The sequence below is a fragment of the Carassius carassius genome, chromosome 17, assembly GCF_963082965.1.
Source record: "Carassius carassius chromosome 17, fCarCar2.1, whole genome shotgun sequence".
In the NCBI taxonomy this organism is placed as follows: Eukaryota; Metazoa; Chordata; class Actinopteri; order Cypriniformes; family Cyprinidae; genus Carassius; species Carassius carassius.
Window position 1 is genome coordinate 13,096,761 of NC_081771.1, and position 17,974 is coordinate 13,114,734.

Below are 17,974 nucleotides of genomic sequence, written 5' to 3' on the forward strand. Positions count from 1 at the left end.
CCGCTTGACCTTACGGATGTGACGTAGGTTTTCCCCCGGAAGTCATTTCTCCATGGGATAGGAGCGTTCCGATTATCCGTTCGTTCATTTACAATTTTGAGCAATGGCTAATAGAACGGTAAAAGATGCCAATAGTATACATGGAACAAATCCTCAGTATCTTGTCGAGAAGATTATACGAACGCGTATTTATGAGTCCAAGTACTGGAAAGAGGAATGTTTTGGACTTACAGGTGAGAGAAGTGTGCTGCACACATAACGTTACTGTAGTTTCGTGTTAATGTGGCATTTAAAACCACGCTACTTATTTACCTTACTCACAGAAATGACCTAAATACGATCGTCTTTGTTACTTCATTGTATTTAATCATATTTTAATGCTGACCTGCAGTTGTTCATTGTTTACTGTTGGCAGCATTAGTAATGTGACTTGATACACTATTAGAAAGGAATAACTTCGAGTGTGTGTATTAAAATGGAATGGTTTATTTAACCTTTAATATTATAAAAATATAATTTATGTATATTTATCATTAGCCCCTTATTCATATAGGAGAATGACATTTTAATCGTGGGGGTCAAACACAGTGCAATACAATACAATGGTGATTGATTAATAAACATTCCTCAAAAATCCTGTTGCATTTTTAAACGATTTTTCTTAAATTATGTATTGATAATAAAATATGGTTGCTGCAGTCCAGTGAAGGTCCATCTAGAAATAAGTTATTTCTACATTTACTTTAAAAATCATTAAAGATTCCACAGCAAATGTGGATATTTTTAGAATTATATGAAGAAGGCCCTAAATCCTATCTAACATCAATCAGATGAAAGAAGACATGTACAAGATTGTCTACACAGGTTTTTCAGCAAAGGTTTGTGCAGGTTGAAAATTTAGAGTCCTTATTTTAAAAGTCAGGTATCAAATAGGAAGCTGTAGGCTTTATGGGGTTATGGTCTGTTATAAAACATTTACCTTAAATTTCTCGAAGTACATTTATGGATTTGTGGAATTAATGTGCCAAGCATCATTTTAAATGTCACTAATATGGTTCCCTCTGTAAAATCAAGCTGAACTTGTCGTGGACAAAGCAATGGAACTGAAGTATGTTGGTGGTGTATATGGAGGAAACATCAAGCCTACTCCATTCTTATGTCTGACCCTAAAGATGCTGCAGATCCAGCCTGAAAAGGACATTATTGTGGAATTCATCAAGAATGAAGACTTCAAGTTAGTATGCAAATACTGCTCTATCTGTATACTGTTTGTCATGTTCCTGTTTACATTCTGCATTCGTTTACATTTTCCCCCTCCAGGTATGTCCGTTTGCTTGGAGCAATATATATGCGCCTGACTGGAACTTCTGTAGATTGCTACAAGTATTTAGAACCATTATACAATGACTACAGAAAGATTAAAAGCCAGAACAGAAATGGAGGTGGGGATTTTTCTTCAATATTTAGTGGATATGTGGCATTAAATAATTTATCCTTGCTGATAAAGATGTTTGCAAATAACATTTCTTCTTTACGCAGAGTTTGAGTTGATGCATGTTGATGAGTTTATAGATGAGCTGCTTCATGCAGAGCGAATGTGTGACATCATCCTCCCTAGACTTCAGGTTGGTTGGACATATTATGTTTGTGTGTGTGTGCATTAGAGCTTAGATTCTCTGCCCGGGCTCAATAAAGCACGTCATGCGCAGCGTCTCGTCCACTCGCAGTCTCGCATGCGTGACGCATCACACCTGCTCTGCGTGCTGTACTATTCAGTAGATTAAGTGCAACATGGAGCTTGAAGAAGCAAAGAAAAGTTGAGCAAGTTTGGAGGAAAATCGGAGACATGGAAACATTTTAAACTAGTCGTGGGGAGTGACAACATATGTGTTGGCTTTGTCTCGTGCATTAAATGCGGCATTAACTGCGCAGCTCCCCCGTAGCCTAAATGATCAAGCACAGCAGCACCTGCGATAAAAAAAAAATAAGAATCTGGCGCCGTTCTGGTTATAACGGCCCACATATTAAAAATGGTCGGGTTTAAATCTGGCTCGGGCTCATAATTACAGTGAACGTGTCAGGCCGGGCTCGGACACAATGGGCTCGGGTAGGGTCGGGCTTGATTTGTTGGGCCCGATCTAAGCTCTAGTGTGCATATGTATACATTTTATTTATTTATTTATATAAATTGAATGCATTTGTGTTGTCCCTTTGAAGTCATATGAATTTCAAAGGAAATGTATGAGTCGTTTATGTGATCAAATACTGTGTCCACGTGTTCATTTGTTTTTGTTTTCACAGAAGAGACAGGTTTTGGAGGAAGCTGAGCTGCTGGATGCTCGTATTAGTGCTCTGGAAGAAGATTTGGATGAGGTGGAAACCAGTGATGAAGAGGATGAGGAAGAAGAGAAGGTAAAAATTATCTCACAATGTCTTGTTTTATCCAAGCAAAATCTATTATTATTAATTATTATAATAAATATTAATTATATTATTATAATAAATTGTGATTGTTACACAACCTCTCCATATGTACTGCAGCCAGAGAGAGTGCAGACAGCAGAGCCACACAGAAGGAGTTATAGAGATATGGACCGACCACGCAGGTCTCCTTCTCCACGCTACAGACGCAGCCGCTCACCCAGAAGGTCCGTGATGGTGCTAATCATCCATTTAGTTTGAATTATTATAGGTTTCTGGTGTAACAGATGAATAATTAATCTTCTTTTTCTCTTAATTTTTTTTCTTTCTCATTTTAGACGGAGCAGGTCACCTAAAAGACGAAGGTATATAAAAAAAACATTTTTAGGCACATTATTAGTGTCTTGGATACATTATTAGTGGGGCATATTATTTTAGGTAATTATACAGTATATATATTGTCTGATTACTCTGTTCATTCAGTCCATCTCCCAGACGTGAGAGAGATCGGGAGCGTCATCGCAGCAAAAGTCCCCGCAGGCACCGCAGCAGATCCAGGGACAGGAGACATCGCTCCAAATCTCCAGGTAAAGCAAGGCTGTTTTGAAGTACTCAATATGTCACCACATTTTATTTAAAATAATTAGAGTAATTGGCAAAACTCATAATTAAGAAATATTGGCATATTTCCTTCCAGGTCACCACAGAAGTCACCGGCATCGCAGTCACTCCAAGTCCCCAGAAAGGTAATAGTACTTAGGTATATCAAATTAATTTAAAATAATTGTCTTTGTTTTTACCATCTTGTTTCATGGTGCAATTGTCTCTCTGTGTTCTAGTCGGTCAAAGAAGAGTCACAAGAGAAGTCGGAGAGGAAATGAGTGATCTCCGTTTTCTGTGTGATTTTTTTTTTTCTTGTTTTATAGATATTTTTTGCTCTGAAATATGTGGAGAAAGAGCAATTTCTGTCATAAATAGCTTGATCTTATTCTGTGTAAATTGCCCAAGCCCAGTTTAGTCCTCAAAGGTTTTTGGTGCTGTTTTATACGTTTAATTGATATTTACAACCAGATTTTTTTTTTCATCCTGAATTAACTGTACTTTTTAAAATAAACAACTGATGTATTGTGGTTTCCATTTTTTCCTGTTATAAAGACAATAATTGAAACACTCTACAAGAAAATGAACTTGTTTTTGTTGACTTTAAAATTGCTGTTACTTTGGTATGATATCAGTCTCTGAATTTGGAGACTTCTTTACAGGTACTTTCGATTCTACAACAAAATTGAAGCTGAACAGTTAAAGCCGAGAAAAGACTGGACATAACCAGTCGTATACTGTTTCAGTTTTCTGGGATAAAGTTGGCCAAACTTAATTTAATTTCATGAGAGAGATTAAATAGTTATTTGTTTTAAATATAAATTAAGGTAATAAGATAAATGTAAAGCAACCCAATTTTTACTTTTGAATTTCAAAAGAAAAGACATGTAGAAGTCTACAAAGTGTGGTAGATTATATAGATTAAGAAACACTTGAATGAGTTTCAGATTGATCGTAATATTTTCGTGTGATCGGTGACTAAAATGACATTGGGTTTAGGTATTTTTTGTAATTTGAAAAATAGCGAAGCTCAAATCTTAATCTTTGTACTTGTCACTTGAACTAGAAAAGAGAGTATGACGGTGAGGAAATGGTAGTGTTAATGTTATGGAGACTTTTATTTTGACGGATGTTATTAGAGAACAGCGAACAGGAAGTAAATACGTCAACGTTATGAGAAAATATATTTTTTAATCAACCAGGATAGTTGTATAGCGGAGAAATTCCTTAAACTATTAATACACGGTAAGTATGTGAAAAAATAATATAGAAACTATCCATGACCTAGGAAAAATATTCAGTGTTATGATGCGCCACATGGGACACTAGTTGACCTGATTTTAGGGAAGAAATGCAGCGTATTCAACACGCTCTGTGTCTTGTCATTCAGTCTCACAAGTTTTATTGTCGAATGGTATGTTATCCAACTGTGTATGTGATTCACGGCATTAACTAGACAATTAAGAGCAAACCGATATAGAATAATAACTGGAGTAATGCATGGAGGTTAAATTGACGTGATTCCGACAATAATTTAAATGCCTTTTATATTAAAATTCAAAGACTGTGTGTTTCAAACTAATATAATTATTAATTGTATAATGTTTGCTAAACCAAAGATTATGCTTTTCCAAAAATGCAGTCCAGGATGTTTTACAATATTTATAATAGTTACATCCGGCTTGAGCTTCTGTGGAAGTCAGCTGATAAGTCAGCAGGTTACACTTCCTTTCATTCTGCTCCTGAATTTGAGCGCTGAACAGTTTGCATTCACTGCGCCTCCTGCAACCTTTCTGTGAGTTTTTAGGGTTTTGATTGATTTACTAAAACAGAGATTAAATCATAGATTTAATATCCTGAAGTCTATTCCATGTATGACACTGTTCAAATTGGGTTCTTTGTTTTCTTTTCTCTGAAGGCACACAGGATGAGTATGAATGACTTTGCTGTTCTCAGCACTGGACGAAAAATGCCCCTTGTGGGACTTGGGACATGGAAGAGTGAACCAGGACAGGTAAGTTTTCTGTGCATCATCCCAATTCTAATTATGGCAGAATTTGAATCTGTTTACTAGGGTATACAGTTTTTCAGTATATTATCCAATATGTTCTGCAATAATCTTTTGCTTTAATTATTGTGTATGTGTGTAGAACTGCAAAGGTATTTTGTATAAATATGTTATCAATTGCAGGTAAAACAGGCAGTTATTTGGGCACTGCAATCTGGCTATCGGCACATTGACTGTGCTCCCATTTACGGGAATGAGCCAGAGATCGGTGAAGCATTTCAGGAAATGATGGGACCTGAAAAAGTAGGTCAACCAAGTAGATTACAAACATGAAACGCATACCCACACACTGAAATATATAATGCATGTGTGCTTTACAACTGTTGTCTTCTTTCAGGGAATAAGGAGAGAGGATGTATTCGTGACCTCCAAACTGTGGAACACAAAACATCACCCAGATGATGTGGAACCATCTCTTTTAAAGACTTTGAAAGATTTAAAACTGGAGTACCTAGACCTTTACCTCATCCATTGGCCATATGCCTTCCAGTAAGCCTCCAGCTATTCTCATAATAAATATATATGTGTATAAAGACACGTAGACAGAGTACTATGTATGAATTCATTTCTTATAACAAACTTAAATTCTAACATAAAAAAGCGACCACAAAAAGAGAGCGATTAAAGTATTCAAGACTCTGTAACAGTCCACTGTCATAATAGTCTTATCTAGGTTATCTTGTTTATTGCAAATATAAACATTGTTTTCTTTATCTCCTTTGGGTAATTAAATATGAAGTTCTCATTAGTAGGGATATCCACCCAAAAAATAAAAATTCTGTTATCCTTTGAAGAATTTTGGAGACTGTTGGTACTAAACAGTTCTAGTTCACATTGACTTCCATTGTATGGTCAAAACAAATGATGGAAGTGAATGGAAACTGAAAAGGTTTGGTTACTAACAACATTCGTCTTACAGTTTGAAATGACATGAGGGTGAATAAATAGGACAGAAATTTTCGGGGTGGACTATCCCTTTAATGTGCTCTGCCTTTTTCAGATACCAGTCAAGTGTTTAATCTTCTTATTTTTGTCCAGACGAGGTGATACCTCTTTTCCTAGGAAGGAGGATGGAACCTTGCTGTATGACAACATAGACTACAAGCTGACATGGGCTGCTATGGAAAAACTTGTGGGAAAGGGCCTTGTCAGGGCCATCGGACTCTCGAACTTCAATAGCAGGCAAATTGATGACATCTTGTCAGTTGCAAGCATCAAACCAACTGTTTTGCAGGTCAGAAGAAAATTTGATGTTATAATTGATGTGGTCCATTATATCAGTTTGTAGAGTAACAATAGTGTTTTGCAGGTGGAGTCCCATCCATACCTTGCACAGGTTGAGCTGTTGGCACACTGCCGTGATCGGAGTTTGGCGATGACCGCCTACAGTCCGCTGGGATCTCCTGACCGAGCCTGGAAGCATCCAGAGGAGCCTGTGCTGTTGGAGGAACCAGCCATTGCTGCACTAGCCAAGAAATACAACAAGACTCCTGCACAAATTATCATCGGGTAAACTCAGGCTTTTGCACTAGTTGTGTGTGGTGTTTCTTCAAGGATTATTACATAGTATTTCTTCAATGATATTTCGGCAGGTGGCAAACTCAACGAGGAGTAGTGACTATCCCAAAGAGCATTACACAGTCTCGGATCAAAGAGAATATCCAGGTTTTTTTTGTTTGTTTGTTTTTACTCTTTATGTTCTAGAGTGTGTATGACCATGTATTGTAACTATAGAAATACATTTGCTTTGTTCATTTACAGGTGTTTGATTTCACACTTGAACCTGAGGAACTGAATCAAGTGACAGCATTGCACAGAGGCTGGCGTTACATTGTGCCAACCATTACTGTAAGTTAAATTACTGTAAGCCACATCATACAACAAAGCACTAACTTGTACTAAAATATCCTTTAACAAAGAAATTTCTTTAAAACAAAATAAAATGAAGTTGCTGTTTTAAGTGTGCTGAGTGTTAAGAATTTGCAAATCAAATGCATTCCAAAAGTAGTTTGCTAATACATATGTTGTTGCATCTGTTTTTGTAGGTTGATGGTAAGCCTGTCCCCCGCGATGCAGCACATGTTCATTACCCTTTTAATGACCCCTATTAATACACACTTCTGTGCGATTCTGTGCCTTGAAACCAATGCCCATTCACTACTCTGTATACTTCTAAACATAATAAAACATTTTTGTTACATATTGAAATGTGTGCTTAATTTATTTTTTTCCGTGTGGAATGAAACAAGGGCTGATTTTAAATGTATTCACAATGTTTAAGGGGGAATTTTATGAAACTTTTATGAATATGTCTGGATTATCACTTTTAAAAGAACAAATGTACATTTTGAAAATGAGGCATGCTTTTAAGACCCTTAAATTTGTTTTGACATCAATTAATAAGACTAATTATCCTAATGATTTATATGTATATATTCAACTTTCTACTACCCTCCCACTTGGAAAGGTAATGAGGAAAGTTGTTATTTTTACATTTATTATAGAATATAATTTATTATAGTTTATTCACAATAACTCCAGGAACATGTTTTAAATAAGAAAGTGAATAGGGTATATTTTAATTTTATAAAAAATAGTTTCATACAAATATAAAAAATACATTTACATTTATTCATTTAGCAGACGCTTTTATCCAAAGCGACTTACAAATGAGGACAGTGGAAGCAATCAAAAACAACAAAAATACGAATAAAATATAAGTGCTATAACAAGTCCAGTTAACTTACAGTACACGTAGCAATGGCTTTTAAATAATATGATGAAAAAATAGAATAGAAAAAAAATAGAGGTCTTTATATATATATATATATATATATATATATATATATATATATATATGCACACACACACACACACACACACAATTGCATAATAAATGAAAAGAAAATAGAATACAAAAAGATTAGGAAGATAGTTAGATTTTTTTAAAGAATAGAATTAGAATAGTGAGTGCTAAAGTTAGAGAGTCAAATAAAGATATAAGAGATGGGTTTTAAGCCGATTTTTAAAGATGGCTAAGGACTGAGTTGGGGGAGGTCATTCCACCAGGAGGGAACATTTAATTTAAAAGTCCATAAAAGTGACATTCACTTGTAGAACGCAAGCTTCTAGAGGGCACATAAGTCTGAAGTAACAAATTTAGGTAAATGGGTGCAGAGCCAGTGGAAGTTTTGTAGGCAAACATCAATGCCTTGAATTTTATGCAGGCAGCTATTGGAAGCCAGTGCAAATTGATAAACAGAGGTGTGACGTGTATTCTTTTTTGCTCATTAAAAATTAATCTTGCTGCCGCGTTCTGGATTAATTGTAAAAGTTTGATAGAACTGGCTGGAAGACCTGCCAAGAGAGCATTGCAATAGTCCAGCCTGGACAGAACATGTCCAGCATGTTCCGAAAGAAATGGTCTGAAAAAATACATTGATATATTTGATTTTATATAAAAAACAAATGATATATTTATGAGTCACTCAAAATCTAGATAAAAATAGAATTTCCATTCATCTTGTCCAGTTAATCACATTACAGTCTCAGTTCTTATGGCTGTAGCAGGCATGTAATATGGTTACTTGCCCTTTAAATTTATTCTCCCGCGTTTTTGTGACAGGGTCGTAGTTCAGCGGAAGTACGGCTTGTATCCGTATTTAAAGGCGCCAACAAAGACGAATTTGGGAACAGCTTCACAAATCTGCCGTCTGTACGAACATCATCCAACAGCACACTACAGCTTAGCTAACGCATTAAAATGCCTGAGGAAACAGCAGCTGCTTCAACTGCCGAAAGGTAAAATACCATTTTTAAGTTAAGTGCGCTCACCGAGAAGTAAACAGAAGTTAAAGGAAGTCAGTGTTGAAAGGTTTTGGTTGGTTTCGTTTGATAACAAAGCCGCCGCAGCTCCGTCATTGTCACGAAAACTGTGTCGCCCTCGTGCTTCTATTCGCTTTTCTCCCGCGCCCGGACATCGTCGCACGCGACGGGATGGCATCACCGCTGATTCCCGTTGACGTGTTGTGTTTGGCTGGTCTCATTTGGCGGGAGAGGGTTTGATATGAACGACGGCTAGCTTGTTAATGTATCCTAAATGAGGAGATTCCCGCTCTGTTGACACGCAGTCGTGAATGGCCCATCGGTGAGCTGTGCGCTACGTCGAAATGACTGCACACGCGCCAAAGTCGAGCGTTAAGTTTGAAAGGTGGCGGTAACAACACAAATCATTTTAAATTGCCCACTTTGGGCATTATACTGACATTAAATTGTGACGTTAGATGTTAGCTATGAACGCGTGTCATGTTGACCGTCCGTCAACAAATAACAGTCATCGTAGCATCGTGCTAATCTTGGTCCTTCGCAGTGAACTTCTGAAGTAAACTTTAGTGAAATTTTGTTCTCATTGGACGTATTCATCAGACGAAGCGAGGATTTTTAATAATGCATGACCATATGTTTGTATCGTTTGTCTTAGCAGTATGGAGGAGAAACCTTGCTCGTCAAGCGCTGCAGACAGGTGAGTTGGTAATGTTACCTGGACGTAACGTAGTTTTATTAAAACCGCTCAAGTCCCTAAAATGAATTTGTTTCGTTACTAACCTTTTCATGTACTTTTGCAGCTCCGTCGATGTTTCTGAGGAAGCAAAGAAGCTGATTGGCACAGGCAAACGGCACTTGGTGATGGGTGACGTTGTGTCTGCAGTCAGTGTGTTCCAGGAGGCTTGTGCCATGCTGTGAGTAGTGAAGGAATATTATGTTTGTGGTTTTTTTTTTTTTTTGTTTCGTTTTTTTTTTTTATAAAAAGTATGCTCTATATTTACAATGTCTAACCCATTTTCCCTCTTAAGAGCTGAAAAGTATGGAGACACTGCTGATGAATGTGGTGAAGCTTTTTTCTTGTGTGGGAAAGCCCTTCTGGAGCTTGCCAGGTATCTGTATTTAGAATTTAATGTATAACACTAAAAAAAAAAAGTAGCAGTTTATCTAACTTTTTGTTTTTTAATACTACTTTAGGATGGAGAATACAGTGCTTGGTAATGCTTTAGAGGGAGTCCCAGAAGAATCCTCTGAAGAGGGCGAGAAACCGAATGACTCTAAGATTGAAAGCGCAGACAACTTGGATGGTTTGTAGTGTGTTTTGTTAATATTTAAATTGTGCATTTATGTATGCTCAAGGATTGTCACATTTGCAAAAAGGAGGCTTCCAGAGCCAAATTGAAAGTTGTCCATGCTCTGCACAACAAACCAGCACAAATTGACAAAGCATAACTTGATTTGATTACGAGGCATCTTTAAGGCTGATGATGCACTGGGCAAATTACTGTGCAATGTTGCTGGGCAACTTTGTTTAATGGGCAACAACGTGAGACACTGGGCCACAGACCGATCTAAAGTATCCAGAAAGAAATTGGTTACCCATTCTTAGTGTGAAAGTGCCCAAGCAACTTTGCTCAAAGTTGCCTCGTGTATCATCAATGATTGACGTTAACTGTAACCTAGAAATATCCATCTATTTTGTACTATGATGCAGAGAAAACCAGAGATGAACTTCGAGCACAGGTTTATGATGCCATGTCAGAGGACCAAACTCGGTCTGATGTAGAAAAAGAGGTGGGGGAAGGTGAGCAGAACCAAGAGCAAGTTAAGAAGCAGGAGAAGGTTGACTTGCCAAAGGAAAGGGATGCAGGATCACCCAAAACTGAGAAACCTGCTGAACACAAGGCGAAACTTGCTGAACGTGATGCAAATCCTGCTCAAGATGAAGAGAAAAGAGCTGAACATGAGGTGAAACCTACTAAAAGTGAGAAACCTGGTGAAAAAGATGCTGCGAAGTCCGAAGGTGTGGATGAAAGTTGTTCTATAAAGGAAGATGTCACTGTGTCAAATGGAGTAACTGAAAAGGCTGAAAAAGTTGAGAAAAATGGAAATAAAGAGAATGAAGAACCCATGGAAGAGGATGGAGGTAGTGAAGCATGATTGAGTCTGGGGAGCACAAGATTCGTGTATTAAATAGCTTTTGCTAAACTTCACCTGGTGAATTGAAGCACTGGTGGATTGGTGTATTTGGCTTTTGAAGCTGCAGTGCCATTAAGGGTGTGCAAGGTGATGAATTTTTACATTAGTTCAATGTCAGTGAGTGAACATCTCTTATGTTTTAGATGATGATGACGACGATGATGATGACGAAGATGCAGAGGATGAAACAAAAGACAATGTTTGTAATCCATTGTTAAGGTTTCCCCTTTTTTTTTTTTTTTTTTTTTTTTTTTTTCTGGTCTTCATTGAGTTTTACTGGTTTATCATTGTCCTTGTGCTTCTAGGAGAGTGAGGAGGATGAAGTTGGAAACTTGCAGTTGGCCTGGGAGATGCTTGAGGTTTCAAAGGTGATTTATAAAAGGTATGGCCTTATTACATACCTCTTTTACATTACTTTAATTCTGCACTTGCACAAGCTACATTTCGAAAGATGCATGTTTTTATTTGGTTTGAAGACAAGACCGCAAAGAAGATCAGCTAATGGCTGCACAGATTTACCTGAAACTTGGAGAAGTTGGAGCTGAATCAGGTGTGAATGTGGTAGTAGTTTAAAATGTGACTTAAGTTTCACAAGTTGCCTTAAAATTGTTACCCCTCATTAGTCATTCTTCACTCTTCATTAACTAGTCTGTTTTATGTAGGCAACTACAGCCAGGCTCTGGAGGACTTCAATGAGTGTTTAACCTTGCAGCTGAAACACCTTCCCTTTCATAGTCGTCTTTTGGCCGAGACTCATTACCAGCTGGGCACAACTTACAGCTACACAGCCCAGTACAGCCAAGCCATTGAGCACTTCTCCAGCTCCATCAAAGTCATTGAGAGCCGTCTTGGTAGGAAAATTTAGTGGGTTTTGCCAGTTGTGTTTTTAACTGAGAATTTGCTTGCTGATAACACTAGTTGCCATGAGCAAGCATGGTACTCTCAATTGATTTCCGTGTCAATTTTTTTTCCTCCAGCTATGCTTCAGGAGGTAATAGACAAGTCGGAGGGTGCAGAGGCAGCAAAGGAGGAGAAGAGTGAGCTTGAGGAGTTGAAACTGTTATTGCCAGAAATCACAGAGAAGATTGAAGATGCCAAAGAGGGCCAGAGGACTGCTGCTGCAGCATCTGAGGCCATCCATCAGACTCTTGTGAGTTGCATAAGGGCAATAATATAAATGCATGAAGCGTGTTCTCCACTGTTCAGTGCTTTGCAGTGGTTGATGACAAACCTGATATCCGCTTGTATTATACAATTAATGAATATGGTACAGTTATGCCATCAATCCCTAGCATTGCTCTTTAGTATTTGTGGCGGGGGGGTGGAGATTAAGTTAGTCATCCAGGATGAAACGAAGATGGTTAAGAGGCACTGAATAGTTTGGATTTTGTTACAGGCAGGAGCATCCACTTCATCTGCATTCCCAGCTGAAAATGGCGGCCCATCCTCCTCTAATGCTAGTCAGGTGTGTGTGCATGCTTAATGTTACCTTGATTAACATTAGGCATGGGTGATTACTTTGTTACAATTTCTTAAACGGGCCAGAACTTTTCCTGAAGTGTGGCCATCCTCATTTTGAGTGTCTCAAAATAAGCTCTAAGGGGTATTTCTCCTTGCCTGATTTATTTCAGATTCCTGTGAGGCCAGCTGATAGTACGTCTTCATCAAAATCTGCATCTGACATTTCACACCTTGTTCGCAAAAAGGTGAGTATCTATCCACTGAAGTCTAACTTAGCCTTTGCTGTAGACTTGAGGTTGGGGGTGGGGGGGGCTAGCATGTACATTTTAAAACTGGAGTGAATGAGGGAGGGTAGTCTGCCCGTAAAGGGCCATCTGTATTGCCACATTTCCTTTAGTTGAGGTCAGTTTGGCATGCTGGATCATGAGCTGAATTTGCAACTAGATTAGGTTTGGTGTTGCTTGATGCTTCTGTGGTGTTTGCGCTTCATTGTGGCTTGGCATATTGTAGTTGTAGTGTTGAAGTGGCCAAGTATGCTTGAGTAGCATGTAGTTACTAGGTGTCTAGCGCAAAAAAAATAAGTACGTGTTCTGTCCTGCTTTATTCCTGCACAGAGGAAACCAGACGATGAGAGTCCAAAAAAGGACAGTGATGCTAAAAAGACTAAACAGGAGACCACAATTAATGGCAGTGGTGACTCTGCCCACAACGGCAATGGAGTCCAGGAGAAAATGGAGCAGGAGGCGAGTTGATAGACTTGCTGTTTCTTTTATTACAGTCACAGGGCTCAACGAATGGGAAAGTTTGACGGGCCAGCATAAAAGATGCTTGGGACAGTTGACCGAATTCCCATTGCAGTGTCATCTTCAACTCCAGAAGTTGCAAGCTAGCTCTGTACATGAGCATTGTTTGGCTTTTGTGAAGTCTATTGGATTAAAAATACTGGCGGCGTAACCTTGTTTGAATACAAGGGTCAAAAACTAAACTTGAGAGGACCAGTTCGTCTGGGTGTTTTTACACACACTAGCAAACTTCCTGTCTTTTGAGGAAGTTTCTTTAATTATTGTTTGACTGGCTGAGCTAATGGAATTGGTTTGAGTATTGCATCTGGAATTTTCATTTTGTCAAGCATTAGTTTAGTGCTTAGATTTAATTAAAACAATGTTACACTGGTTTTTCTTCTCTCTTGCAGCCAGCAAGTTCTTCTGTGGAGATGTCAGTATGATGGGCATATTGATTGACCACTTGCCTTCCAACCAGCAGAGCATGCCTGCCTCAGTTTCCATGAACAACTATTTTGTCTCTTTGTCTTGTAAATTGTCTGTCCAATTTTTGTATAACTAGTAAACTTTCAATAAAGGATATTTGCATACGTGAATGTGGCTTTCAATACTACCTTTTTTTGTTTTCAGAATGCTTTGCCTCAAATAGAGAGAGCTCCAGTGGAAATTCTGGAAATTCAATGGGCAAATTGTGGATTCCCATGATTGGGATAATAATGGCTATAATAGTTTCTTTTTTCCCCCTCAAGCTTTTAATATGAACTTGCAAAAAACTTGTATGCAATGTAAAGTTCTTTTAAAATGCATCATAACAGATGTAAGGCAAATATGTAGTCACTTGAAGGAAAAACTTTACCATACAAAGCATTTGTAAATTTAATTTTCTTTTTTTAAATCATGCAATTTTCTTCAGACATGATCTGTCTGTGGCCGTGATGAAGGCAATGGATTGGATGAGGGTTGCAATGAGTTGCGTAGTTCTTGGTTTGCGAGGATTGCGTTTAAGACCACCTAAACAAGACTAGTTTGATGCTGTAAGCTTTGTAAACTTTGCAATTAAAAAGCCTCTTAAGATAACTTTAGCATACTGTGGATCTGTGCTTGTATTGGTTGGTTTTGCTGGGGTCTATCTTTACAAGGTTCTTTTATATCACATCACAAGCATTTGCTACCTGTAGACAAAGTTCCATGTTACCCATTTTAGAAAGGAAAAACTAGTATTTAGTCAGATTAAATTATAACTCCAATAGGACATTTAACCTAGTTAAGCCTTTTAGCTATTACTATTTGATAAATATATACAGAATACACCGAATTCTGCTGACCTGGACTTAAGGGTGATTGAACTGGGAGAGAGCAGAAGGGAAGATTCCAGTGAAAACTGTGAACCTGGTTGTCCTGGTCAAAGAGATCAAGCACTCCGTTTCATGGTTAAACAAATCCAGACCTTTATGAAATCAAGCACAAATTCAATAGTGTGAACACATATCAGCTCTTTGTGTCCATATTTATTTCTGAACAAATGACCTTGGGACAGGTTGCTTAACAGCCACTATGGCATAGTTTCCAGGACTCTTGGTGGACGGTAATGGTCCTGCAGGGTGGCATTGGGGTGGTCAGTACCCACTTCTGTCCATTAAAATAAAACCTTGCCAATAAATGCACTGATCTCAAAGTATCTTCAACACCCATCACCAGGTCACAGAAGATCACAAAGCCAGCGCTGTACACACACATTCAGACAACAGCTGATCTTGAGTCATATTGTAATGTATTTAGTGCCGTGCATGCATCTATAGGGACTATAAATAAAAATGAATCAATAGAGGATGAGGTGAAAATTTGTCTTACACAGGATCATGAGAGCTGCCTTCGGATCAGTTACATGGGAGCCCATTAACGAATGCTGTTTTGAACTCCTGATCCTGCAATACTGGTAAATACAAAATATATACACCATATCATTCTTCATTCTCTATCATTCACATTTGCTATCAAATATTGAACATCACTTTGTCATGAAGTCTCAAGATATAAGATCTGAGAGAAACAGCAATAATGTGCTCTCCTTTGTTCTTCTCCCTGGCCAGCTGAACTCTGAAGATTTCCTCCTCAAGCCTTTGGTTCTCCTGCTCCTCAGCAGGAACATCAGGGGACTTGAGAAGACTTCCTCCCCGGTGGGATAGAAACAAGATATGACCCTGCATTAGGCTTGGAAGAATAGTGCACAATGACCACAAAAATCATTCATACACTTAGGCAGTACTTCAAAATGTATGAATGTCACAGGATTACAATATAATACATATTTCAAAATGAAGACTATCTGGACATTTTCAAGATGACAAACAGCATCATTCAAAAGTTTGGGATGGGAATTTTGATGTTTTTGAAAAAAGTAAGTGTCTACCAAAGATGCATTTATATGATCAAATACAGTAAAGTATTATTATTATTTTTTTAAATGCATTAAAATACAGTAATATTACATTTTACTTAAAAAAAAATACTTAGTTTTTGAAACTATGGCTCAAAAGCAAATGCTTTTTTTATTCTTGCATAGTAACTCCACACACAAACATAAAATCATTTGCCACATACGTGCCAAATTACATACACATGAACAATTTTAAACAATGCTCTCATGTGTCTTTTGCCTATTCAGACTGTACATGCAAATGCATATCTACACTGTATATACAGTATGTATGACTGATGAAGTTATGCAACTGAACTGAATCAATACTCAACCAACTTGAGCTGTACAATGACACTATTGACTTATTAGAGCTGCTTTACAACAGAATGTGAATTTGATACTATTGTGAAACTGCTGTGAAACAATCTATATTGTATAAAGCACTTTAGAAATGAAGTTGACTTTCTGACCTGGCTATAGATAGATAGATAGATAGATAGATAGATAGATAGATAGATAGATAGATAGATAGATAAGCTTTATTTATAAAGCGCTTTGTACAGTATAGATACAGTGTAAACAGAAATGCAAGGGGGTAAAAATTTTTTATTTGATTACTAAGTGAACAAATGATGTATTAGTGTTTTCCCAAATTAAACAAACAATCTGTTAGTTTCAAATAATGTGTGTAATGTAGAGAACTGTGTCTAGAGATTTGCAAAAAGTTTGTTTTACAATATCAAACTGAGTTTAAAGCATGTAATGTGCTTATAGTTTTTATTATTTGTATGCCAGACGCACAGCTCTGTTACAAAAAAACAAATGCTCCACAGTGCAAGAGCGTTCTGGTTGGTTGCTAAGGTGTCACTATGGTTGCTTAGAGTATGCTGGTTGTTTTGGGGGTCCTTAACTGGTCCCAGTCAAAAGAGACAATTTTATGTCCTTAAATGTAAAAGTACACATTGTTGTTGATTTTTTTTCCCCCTCGCATCTTTTATCATTCTACAATAAAACATAAGTTAAAAAGACCAACCTTATTGGAGCAGAGAGAGGTCCATCCACAGAAGACATCAAGTCAAATCAACATGTTGTGTCTTCTTTTTCTCTGGTGGGTTATAGGGGACTTCATTTGAACTGGGCCCTACAACATTAATGCAGTATAAACGTGTAAAATTAAGCGATTTATAGCTTCTCTGCACACTTCCACTCTCTTGAGTTGATGTGAGAGCTGAGCTGATGCAGATCCTCCTGGTTTCTCGGTTCCTGATACCTCAGCTCTTCCAGCACTTTTTCAAGATGAGCTGTCCTCTCCATCTTGTCAGCTCGGCAAGCCGCTCTTTTGTTTCTGGAATAACCACATCATTAAAAACCAGTTTAGAAGAAATTCACATGAACATGTCCAGTACTTCAGGCGTTTCAAAAATATCACAACACGAATTTGCAGATGGTAAGTGAATTGTTATTTGTTTCTCAACTGATGATGCGTTTAATAACATTATTTTGTGGAAATGACATTTAAAACATTTTTGGAATCATATTTGGCCAAATTAATGCTAAATACACATTTAAATAATAGCTTCACCTTTTTGCATAATTAATAATAAAAAATACAGCTTTATTGAAAATAATGCACAATTGTTTTTGACCACATTTTTCTGCCACTGTTTTTTCTTTGGGCAAGTAAATACACAACTGTTTGGTAAAAGAAAATTATAATTTTTTTTGTAAAACATTTACTACTTGATTTGAGAATAGATATGCTAGAAGTTGAAAACTGTTTTTTATTATTATTTTTTATTGTGAATACATCCAAAATGTGGAAAGAAAACAATAGCTTTCTTTCCACAGTCTTCTTTTATAACTGATCTAGGAGAAGCTTACCCTCTCTCTGCTTCTCCAGCTGATTGTTGTGTGCTCTGATCTCAGCCGGTCTCTGCTCATGAAGAGCCCTTTGCACGTCTGAACCTCAGATACCTGAAGAACACTTACCCAATGTCTAAAACACATTATACCACTGGTGCAAACAGTATTCACATTATAAACAGATTTCTAGATCTATCCTGTATCAAACTGACTTCTTGCTGTCTTCTGGGCAGGTTTTGTTCAAACGACATACTGAGTTTTTGAAACTATAATAGAAGATGCAGCATAAAATACACTTTGAACCAGTTTTATTTTCTTTGTATGTGGTCTTGTACCTCC

The 17,974-nt window shown here is 37.4% G+C and overlaps 3 protein-coding genes and 1 pseudogene across 7 annotated transcripts; 3 read left to right on the forward strand and 1 right to left on the reverse strand.

Moving 5' to 3' along the window:
- The first annotated feature begins 11 nt into the window (after window positions 1-11).
- prpf38a (pre-mRNA processing factor 38A) lies at window positions 12-3,551 on the forward strand. The gene is made up of 10 exons (XM_059570955.1): window positions 12-233; window positions 1,075-1,234; window positions 1,321-1,442; window positions 1,540-1,625; window positions 2,302-2,412; window positions 2,542-2,648; window positions 2,760-2,786; window positions 2,905-3,008; window positions 3,119-3,167; window positions 3,261-3,551. The coding sequence occupies exons 1-10, from the start codon at window positions 104-106 to the stop codon at window positions 3,304-3,306; spliced, it is 942 nt and encodes a 313-aa protein (XP_059426938.1). The 5' UTR covers window positions 12-103; the 3' UTR covers window positions 3,307-3,551.
- A 578-nt stretch (window positions 3,552-4,129) lies between these two features.
- akr1a1b (aldo-keto reductase family 1, member A1b (aldehyde reductase)) lies at window positions 4,130-7,297 on the forward strand. 3 transcript variants are annotated; one of them, XM_059570953.1, is made up of 9 exons: window positions 4,130-4,266; window positions 4,940-5,035; window positions 5,213-5,332; window positions 5,427-5,578; window positions 6,128-6,323; window positions 6,399-6,598; window positions 6,682-6,754; window positions 6,851-6,937; window positions 7,135-7,297. In XM_059570953.1, the coding sequence occupies exons 2-9, from the start codon at window positions 4,949-4,951 to the stop codon at window positions 7,198-7,200; spliced, it is 981 nt and encodes a 326-aa protein (XP_059426936.1). In that variant the 5' UTR covers window positions 4,130-4,266; window positions 4,940-4,948; the 3' UTR covers window positions 7,201-7,297. The 3 variants fall into 3 exon arrangements, with proteins under 3 accessions (XP_059426936.1, XP_059426935.1, XP_059426937.1); XM_059570952.1 differs by lacking the exon at window positions 4,130-4,266 and adding an exon at window positions 4,336-4,435; XM_059570954.1 differs by lacking the exon at window positions 4,130-4,266 and adding an exon at window positions 4,677-4,816.
- Window positions 7,298-8,737: 1,440 nt separating this feature from the next.
- On the forward strand, window positions 8,738-13,896 carry LOC132161140 (histone-binding protein N1/N2-like). Of its 3 annotated transcripts, none has more exons than XM_059570956.1 (15): window positions 8,738-8,890; window positions 9,573-9,611; window positions 9,715-9,828; window positions 9,943-10,023; window positions 10,109-10,218; window positions 10,626-11,056; window positions 11,259-11,309; window positions 11,416-11,492; window positions 11,587-11,660; window positions 11,773-11,961; window positions 12,088-12,260; window positions 12,507-12,575; window positions 12,742-12,816; window positions 13,186-13,318; window positions 13,768-13,896. In XM_059570956.1, the coding sequence occupies exons 1-15, from the start codon at window positions 8,853-8,855 to the stop codon at window positions 13,794-13,796; spliced, it is 1,683 nt and encodes a 560-aa protein (XP_059426939.1). In that variant the 5' UTR covers window positions 8,738-8,852; the 3' UTR covers window positions 13,797-13,896. The 3 variants fall into 3 exon arrangements, with proteins under 3 accessions (XP_059426939.1, XP_059426940.1, XP_059426941.1); XM_059570957.1 differs by having other exon boundaries at window positions 11,419-11,492; XM_059570958.1 differs by lacking the exon at window positions 13,186-13,318 and having other exon boundaries at window positions 8,739-8,890; window positions 13,764-13,896.
- Window positions 13,897-14,432: 536 nt separating this feature from the next.
- LOC132091041 (coiled-coil domain-containing protein 17-like) lies at window positions 14,433-15,090 on the reverse strand (annotated as a pseudogene).
- Window positions 15,091-17,974: the final 2,884 nt, after the last annotated feature.